The sequence below is a fragment of the Copadichromis virginalis genome, linkage group LG5 (assembly GCF_057382275.1).
Source record: "Copadichromis virginalis isolate Kocher_CV1m ecotype Utaka linkage group LG5, C_Virginalis_male_GT1.1, whole genome shotgun sequence".
Classification (NCBI taxonomy): domain Eukaryota; kingdom Metazoa; phylum Chordata; class Actinopteri; order Cichliformes; family Cichlidae; genus Copadichromis; species Copadichromis virginalis.
The window spans coordinates 35638450-35647783 of record NC_140622.1 but is presented as its reverse complement, the minus strand read 5'-3'; the positions used below and the strand labels follow the sequence as shown (position 1 = coordinate 35647783).

The following is a 9334-nucleotide window of genomic DNA, read 5'->3' as shown; positions in this document are numbered from 1 at the left end:
ATTTCAGCCACAAAGTTTATCATCATGCAAAACCAAACCAGTAAATATTCCACAAAGTCTCCCTGTGGTCTCTGAAAGAAACGCGTCACTGAGTCAGTGCGTGCCTTTGTGGCATGTAGTGCATTAATATTGTTAATACTGATGCATAGAGAGGATTTAGCTTGCAGCTTGTGGAAGCTGAGCTGTATTCAACAAATGTACACTTGGGTAGTTTAATGATTTCTCTGCCAGGGCTTACACCCCTCTCTAGGGCTATTTAAGAAAACAGTCTAAAGGGGTCCTGAGATGATTAATGGTCCTCAAACAGAAAACATCCCACCCCCCTTTGTTTTGCATTAATAATGAAGACATTGCTTTATCCTTTGTGAACTAATGAAGCTGCCTGAAAAGTGCACAGGGGGATTTGTTTTGTGTAAGGACTTGAATATGAAATGTGAAGTGGACTTGGCAACCCTAGTTTTAATGTTGCATACTTTTAAAATAAGTGTTGTATTTCCAGAACGTACTGGTGTTGTACTTTTTCTCTTCTTTTACTCCTGATTCCCAAATGGACTCAGTCCCAGAGCCTGGTTCTTATGGAGGTTTCTTTCTTCCCACTGTCGCCAAGCGGTTGCTCATAGGGGCTCATTTGATTATTGGGGTTTTCTTAATTTAGTCTTAGAGTCATAGGGTGGCTCCTGATTCGGCTCCATACAAACTAAATTAACTAAACTCAAGCTGCTTCTTCTTCTTTTTTTTTTGTAGAAAGTCTATCCCAGAGTGCACAGAAATACTTGAGTAGCATAAATGTGATTAGTTTCTTCACCGACGTTTGAGTTTTGATTTTTAAATGGATTACAGAAGTTTGCTGATTGTGTCAGTCGATGTAATCAGCAGCTTTGATTGTCTGGAGCAGCGGTCTCCAACCTTTTTTGCGCCACGGACCGGTTTATGCCCGACAATATTTTCACGGACCGGCCTTTAAGGTGTCGCGGATAAATACAACAAAATAAAACTAGTACCGGTACCGAAAAAAAAAGATTTATTCATAACGCACGTGAAAACCAAGGAAAGCCGAGTAAACGATAAAACCGATAAAAACCCTGAAAACTATACATTTCACACCTGAGCCTCAACTCTCGCGGCCCGGTACCAAACGACTCACGGACCGGTACCGGTGTTCCAGATCAACTGGCGTTTAGATCAACTGGCGTTGGTCGAACAGATGTGTGGCAGTCTTGCGTTTCAGGAGCTCCTACCGACAAACCAGCAAAAAAACGCCAAATGTGTCATCTGTGACACTTGTGAGGTTGTCTCAAACACACTCCGTCAGTCTTGATGCTGTTGAACAACAAAATGTTTAAAAATGTGGCGAGTTTACCTGGTGATATCCTCATGCGCGACGCGATCGCGAAAACAGCAAACAAGTAACACCACGCCGTTGTTGTTCACAGGACAGCAAGAGTAAACGATCGGGAGACTCTTGTCGTCGTTATCGTTCCACTCGCACGGTTTATTTCACCGAATTCAGCGTTTTTGCTCCACAACTAAAGCGAGCAGTTTGCTCTGTGCACCAACATGGAGTCGAGTCAACCAGCGCCACCTCTGGCCAAGTGCCACAGCCTACAGCCAGATCAACTGGTGACACACATCTGCAGCACGTTTGAATCCGTGTCATGCACATTTGTACCTTTCAATTGTGTCTGTTTGTGCGTCATGCAAATAAACCTTTGAAATGAATGAAATGATATCATGTATTTATTATCAGCCTACATTTGTACAAAATGCCAAATGACATACACATAAGAATCACCATCCTGATATCAATACTTTTGCCCATACGAAAAATGTCGTGAACACACTAATATTTCACCAGTGTTGTAACATCACATGTCGTTAGCGTAGTCTGTCTGTGTCTTCCCTCTGCAAACAAACATGTTAGAGTTGGTTGTGATATACAGTCTGCATAAGTGTGGTCAATCTAATAAACATTTATAAGGAGATGGCAGTTACTGTGAATGTACAGCAGTTACACAGTGATTAGTAATAAACAGTCAGACAATGACCCTGACAATCTCATTCAATCTTGCAGATTGCACCTTCTGTGGAAAGTGGTACCACACGGTGTGTGTGGACTTCCCCTGTGCAGAAGACGACTACAAATGTTGTGGGTGCTAAATAAACAGAAACAAATGATCCCTGTTGTCTTTGCTTACTGATTGTTGTCAGTGTTGACAATCCACATTGCTGGCATTGCATCTTTCAACATATTTGTGGGTAGATTTAGATGCACCACGTGTGAGTGCAGCCACTCAGCCTTTACTCAATGTGATCATAGCAGCAGGTGCAGATGTGTGTCACAAGTTAATCTAGTGGTAGGCTATGGTACTTGGCCACAGGTGGCAGCAGTGGACTGACCTGCATTGAGGACTGGTCCAGCTGCTATGTGGTAGTCAGTAGATGGGCTCCACATTGGGGATTATATGCAAGTTTTGGGGACTGTTTATTGCTGATCACTGTGTGACTGCTGTACATTCAGCGTAGCTGCCATCCCCTTACGGATCGTTATGGGATTGACCACACTTATGCAGACTGTATATCACATCCAACTCTGAAATGTGCGTTTGCAGAGGGCAGACACAGGCAGACTATGCTGGCGACATGTGAGTTACAACACTGGTGAAATATTGGTGTGTCATATATTTGTTCACGACATTTTTCTTATGGGCATAAGTGTTGATATCAGGATGGTGATTCTTATGTGTATGTCATTTGGCATTTTGTACAAATGTAGGCTGATAATAAATACATGATATCATTTCATTCATTTCAAAGGTTTATTTGCATGACGCACAAACACACAATTGAAAGGTACAAATGTGCATGACACGAATTCAAACGTGCTGCAGATGTGTGTCACCAGTTGATCTGGCTGTAGGCTGTGGCACTTGGCCAGAGGTGGCGCTGGTTGACTCGACTCCATGTTGGTGCACAGAGCAAACTGCTCGCTGTAGTTGTGAAGCAAAAACGCTGAATTCGGTGAAATAAACCGTGCGAGTGGAACGATAACGACGACAAGGGTCTCCCGATCGTTTACTCTTGCTGTCCCGTGAACAACAACGGCGTGGTGTTACTTGTTTGCTGTTTTCGCGATCGCGTCGCGCATGAGGATATCACCAGGTAAACTCGCCACATTTTTAAACATTTTGTTGTTCAACAGCATCAAGACTGACGGAGTGTGTTTGAGACAACCTCACAAGTGTCACAGGTGACACATTTGGCGTTTTTTTGCTGGTTTGTCGGTAGGAGCTCCTGAAACGCAAGACTGCCACACATCTGTTCGACCAACGCCAGTTGATCTAAACGCCAGTAGATCTGGAACACCGGTCCGAGGCCCGGGGTTTGGGGACCGCTGGTCTGGAGCCCAATCGGTTTAAAATGCGCAGATTCTATTGATTGAATCGTGTAAATTGATTAGGTAAAATTCCTTGTATGCTTAAGTTTGTGAGTGCCTGCTTTCAATTGGGAAAAAAAAAACCGTCCGACTATCCTGTTGCGCGGTGTGGAAAAGTTTGTTCCTGTGAGGCAACAGAGCAGACCAACCATCAGGAGAGGGTGTGCTTGCGCCTCAGCTGTGTGTCCGGTATAAATACAGTGCGCCCCGGCTTCAGTGTGTCTTCGCAGCAGCTGCAGCTTAGAGTTGAAAACCAAGTACATGATGGCAACAAAGAAGAAGGTCTGTGTGATTGGCTCTGGTAACTGGTGAGTAAAGGACTTTAGATCACGTTGTGCACCTTAGGAATCCTTTCAGTTTAGAGTTAAGTGGGGTGGAGGTCTGTTGATGGTGCGCATAAATAAGTAAATTCCAATCAACATATCGGTATTTTTATTTTTGGGGGTTTGTAAGATTACACCCACAGTGGGACCTTTTGTGAAGGCGGTCTAAAGTTGGTAAACTTGGAGGCCAGGAGGCAACTTTAGCCTCTGAGAGTGGATAAATGATTCATAATTTCCTGCTGTTTTGCAGGACTGGAGAGTGGATTCTTTTTTTCTTTGAATATGATGACCTTTGATATCCTGAGAAAATCTTTACTGAAGATTCCCTTTTCATTATTCTGCAACATTAGTGCTGAGTCAGCACTGATGGGGCATTGCTGTCTCTCAGCCAGTGTGGCATTTTAGTGGTGGAAGCAGTATGTAGTCAATTCAAGTCAACTTTATTTGTCAATTCTGCCACATGTACAGGACATACAGAGAATAGAAATTTCGTTACTCTCAAACCCTAGTGATTAAAAAATGCAAATAAAATAATTAAAAAGTAAAAATTTAAATAAATACAATACAATTTTACGTATAACAAAAAAAAAAAAGCTATGCAATATACAATATACAATATTCAAGTAAGGAGGCATAGTAGTGCAAATAGGCAAATAGTGCAAATGGAGATTTAATACTGTAATACTATATTACGATTAAACTTGTTGGCTGCTTTTATAGGTTTGTATCAAAGTTTTTACAAAATGCAGCAGAATGGACCCCGACTGTTTCTATACATACTTATTATTAGTGATGCATTAACTGGTTACCTATATTTTAAAGGCAAAGCTGTTAGATGGGAAGCATTTCAGCTTTGCCCTAAACCTAAATAATACCTAAATATTAATGTAAAATGAATGTGGTCAAAAAAATACACAACCTCTGAGCTCTAAGGTGCAGTGCAGGAAAGGTGCTGTGTTTTAGTGAAGTACCTAAGTATGGCCCTGACCAGTATCTCATAGTAGCCTAAAAGGTCAACTGTGACATCTGAAATATGATCATTAAAGGGAGTTCTCCTAGCTCTTAACTTCAGTTATGCTGAGCTTATATATAAAATGAAATTGAATTAGGTCCTTCTAATGTTGTTTGTTTTTTGTTGTTGTTGTTTTGTTTATTTTTTAAAATATATATTTCACCTGGATTTTTTCTAGCCTAGAAGAGCATTTTAAAGCTATTTAAAACACATACATTCACCTTTTATACACTAATAGAGGTCCATCTGCCAGTGAGAGAGGGTTTCTTTATGTCTTTAAGTGACTGACAATATTAAGTTTGCCACTGAGATTTTACTGTAATTCCTAAAAACTGATCTTTGTGTAGGTGGTTTCAGTGTTTAAGCTCCCAGATATAAGCAACAGTTGACCTAAGAAGATCTGAACATCTTGAAATCAAAGAAGTATCTGCTAAACCAAATAGTCAATAACCTTTTGTTCAACCTTTTCTCCTTCAATCACTCTGGGAGCACAGAAATCTGTTTACATTTGTTTTTTACATTTCACATAAGAAAACTGAGAACAGTTTTTTGCAACTGGTACATTCATCCAGCCAGATTTGTGGCAGCAGAATGATTTCCTGTGTCACCATGTCCACAGGGGCTCTGCCATTGCCAAGATTGTGGGAGCCAATGCAGCCAAGTATGACAAGTTTGACACCACAGTGAACATGTGGGTGTTTGAGGAGACGGTGAACGGTCGCAAGCTCACAGAAATCATCAACACAGACCATGAAAATGTGAAATATCTGCCCGGTCACAAGTTGCCTCCCAATGTGGTGAGTCTGACAGCACTCTTTCTCCCTCTAGGACTGTTTATTGAGTCCAGAAGATGGCATATACACCGTGTTTTATCCCTTTGCTGATCCCAGGTCTTACTCTGACTTCTCTCTTTCATTAGCTGGCTGTTCCAGACTTGGCTGAGTCTGTGAAAGGAGCTGACATCCTGATCTTCGTGGTCCCTCACCAGTTTATTGTGCGAGTGTGTGACACCATCAAAGATCACATAAAAAAGGATGCGATAGGAATGTCTCTTATCAAGGTAACATCATCCTAAGATTTTTTTTTTCAAAACGCAGTGCGTTAAAGCCTGAGAAATATTTTACAAATAAGTGAGGGGATTTTAACATAACTGGTTACCTTAGGGTGTCGATGCCAGTCCAGAAGGTCTGAAGCTGATCTCAGAGGTTATCCGAGGGAAACTGGGCATCACAATGACAGTCCTCATGGGTGCAAACATTGCCAATGAGGTCGCTGATGAGAAGTTCTGTGAAACAACCATTGGTATGGAGTTTATTTCTTTGATAAATAATATTATTAAACGTAATATGGGAACAGATTGAGATTATTTGTGTGTAATTTCAGGGTGCAAGGACAAAGAACATGGGTTGTTGCTGAAGGAGCTGATGCATACCACCAACTTCCGCGTGACTGTGGTGGAGGAGTCTGATGTTGTTGAGATCTGTGGCGCACTCAAGGTGTTTCATCCTCACCAAGCTAAATGTTTAAACATATCTATCTATCTATCTATCTATCTATCTATCTATCTATCTATCTATCTATCTATCTATCTATCTATCTATCTATCTATCTATCTATCTATCTATCTATCTATCTATCTATCTATCTATCTATCTATCTATCTATCTATCTATCTATCTATCTATCTATCTATCTATCTATCTATCTATCTATCTATCTATCTATCTATCTATCTATCTATCTATCTATCTATCTATCTATCTATCTATCTATCTATCTATCTATCTATCTATCTATCTATCTATCTATCTATCTATCTATCTATCTATCTATCTATCTATCTATCTATCTATCTATCTATCTATCTATCTATCTATCTATCTATCTATCTATCTATCTATCTATCTATCTATCTATCTATCTATCTATCTATCTATCTATCTATCTATCTATCTATCTATCTATCTATCTATCTATCTATCTATCTATCTATCTATCTATCTATCTATCTATCTATCTATCTATCTATCTATCTATCTATCTATCTATCTATCTATCTATCTATCTATCTATCTATCTATCTATCTATCTATCTATCTATCTAGATAGATAGATAGATAGATAGATAGATAGATAGATAGATAGATAGATAGATAGATAGATAGATAGATAGATATATGCACTGTGCATATGCATCCAAAGCAGCAGAGCTAAATCTAAATGAATCTGTGTATTTACTGTATAGAAAAGACAGTGTTTGTTAAAAAAGTCCACTTCCATCTATATCTACACAGTAAAGATTCTTCACATTCATATATATAACTTCATCATCACTGCAGAACATCGTGGCAGTAGGAGCAGGCTTCTGTGATGGCCTGGGATTTGGAGACAACACCAAGGCAGCAGTGATTCGTCTCGGCCTGATGGAGATGATCTCCTTTGCCAAGGTTTTCTGCACTAACTGCCCCGTCTCACCTGCCACCTTCCTGGAGAGCTGTGGCATCGCCGACCTCATCACAACCTGCTATGGTGGACGCAACCGAAAGATTGGAGAGGCATTTGCCAAAACGGGCAAAGTACGAAACAGCTCGTGTCTCTCCCATGTCAGTCTTCCTCTCTTGTTATTAAAATGATAATAATGTGGCGCTCGTTGTCTCTCCTTGTAGACCATCGAGCAGTTGGAGAACGAGCTGCTGAATGGTCAGAAGCTTCAGGGCCCAGCAACAGCAACTGAGGTCCACCAGGTCTTGAAACAGAAAAACATGGTGGAGAAGTAAGTCTCTCTTGTGTTTTATTATTATCAGTATTGTATTTTACCTTTTTGCAATGAGTGATACTTACCTGTTTGGCATATGTTTGAGTTGGATACTCAAGAAGAAAGTGGTGCCATACAAACAAGTACACAGTGAAGTTGCTGGCACCAGCTTTTAGATTAATGAATATAAATGGCTCTTTCCAAAAATAAGCAAATTCACATGTCAGCACCTCTGAAGCTCACTAATGAGCTTGTTTGTTTAAAGTTACTGCTTCATATTTACTCTAGACACGAGATTGATATCAGTCTTTTCATCTAACTCTGGCAAGAATGTGAATGTGGAACTATTTCCTTAATAATCTCCATTTGCCCTTGCAGGTTTCCTCTTTTCACTGCCGTTTATCAGATCTGCTTCAATGGCCACCCAGTCTCAGAGTTCATCAAGTGCTTGCAAAACCACCCGGAGCACATTTGAGGGACTGATGACGGGATAGAAGTTTGGACAAACTTTCACACTACAATTACACTATCACCAAGGACATTAAAGGGGGACAGGTAGTCCTGACTCATGTTTTAGTCTCAAACAGAGAATAGAAAAAGTGGAGCAGACTTGCCTTCCACCTGCCTGAGCCACATGTGTTGACCTGCTGTTGTTACTGACAGAGGCATGCATTTGGTTTCCATGTCTGTCTTTACCGATTGCCGCACAAATCTTTTAAGTCTTAAAAGTTTTGAGAATTTGAATTGTTCTTCTTTACGACACACAAACCATGACCTGACTGTTATGAAATGTTACATAATACCTTGTGTAAAAGTGCCCTTGTTTTGTGAAGCACTGAAGGGGGAAAAAAACATAACCTGTCCCACTGTTTCATCATGTGGGCTTCCTAAAATATAACTGCTTACAATACAAAATCTATTTTGAAATAAAATATTGATCTTGTTTTATTTTTGTGCCTATTTATGTTTTCTTTTGAACGTGGTGGTGCATGCCTGCAGGACACACGCATACACTCAGGAAGTGCCCCACTGTAATCTGACCTGAGCTCAGTCTGGCTGCCACTCTAAACTCTTCACCTTTACCATTTCCTAGCACGTCTGCCTCAACCTTTCTCCAAGGCCACGTCCTGGTTTCAGCCACAGCCCCCATATGTGATAGCTCCATTGTTCCAAATAGATTCCTGAATTTTCTGTAATTTATTCAGTGCAGTCATTAATGCCCTTGTTATTTCCCCCACTTAATTAAGTCGCAAATATCCCTGGAGGTGCAACAAAGCCATATGTCCATCTCCATATGCCAATATATCCCATCAATTTTCAGTCCCTGTTAGTCAGTGGCAGCCTGTTTGCTCTGGCCTTGAAATGAAAATCTGCATACTTCTGTTTTCTAATTAAACACACAGAAGCAACAGTCCTATCCATACAAGCCTTTTGATCACAGAAATATGTTTGGTTTTAAATGTTTTTCAGCTGTGTCGCTCATTTATGTGAGTGGACTGTAAAGTTACATCATGAGGCACTTCTTTAAAACTGGACTCCCTAGCTGAAATCCCTTGCATAGTTATTGAGTCAACTGGCCTGTGAGATATCTAATAATAACTCTCTCCAAAGGAGCAAATGGTCATCTATAATTAGACGGGGCTACAGCCACCTCATACTCTGCAGAACAAGACAATACCATACCATTGTACTGCAGTGGAAATCCCAAAAATGTGTGTCATTTTAAAATTTTGTTTTATTTTAATAAACAGACACGAGGGTTTTACAATGAATTTCTGGCTAAGATGTTGCATAAAGTTGCTTGAGAATTT

At 40.3% G+C, this 9334-nt stretch overlaps 1 protein-coding gene across 1 annotated transcript; it reads left to right on the top strand.

Annotated features, from left to right (window-relative positions):
• The first annotated feature begins 3629 nt into the window (after positions 1–3629).
• Positions 3630–8471, top strand: LOC146710224 (glycerol-3-phosphate dehydrogenase [NAD(+)], cytoplasmic-like). Its single transcript, XM_085457581.1, has 8 exons — positions 3630–3741; positions 5388–5565; positions 5688–5828; positions 5932–6070; positions 6152–6264; positions 7108–7344; positions 7435–7541; positions 7902–8471. The coding sequence occupies exons 1-8, from the start codon at positions 3695–3697 to the stop codon at positions 7996–7998; spliced, it is 1059 nt and encodes a 352-aa protein (XP_085313707.1). The 5' UTR covers positions 3630–3694; the 3' UTR covers positions 7999–8471.
• Positions 8472–9334: the final 863 nt, after the last annotated feature.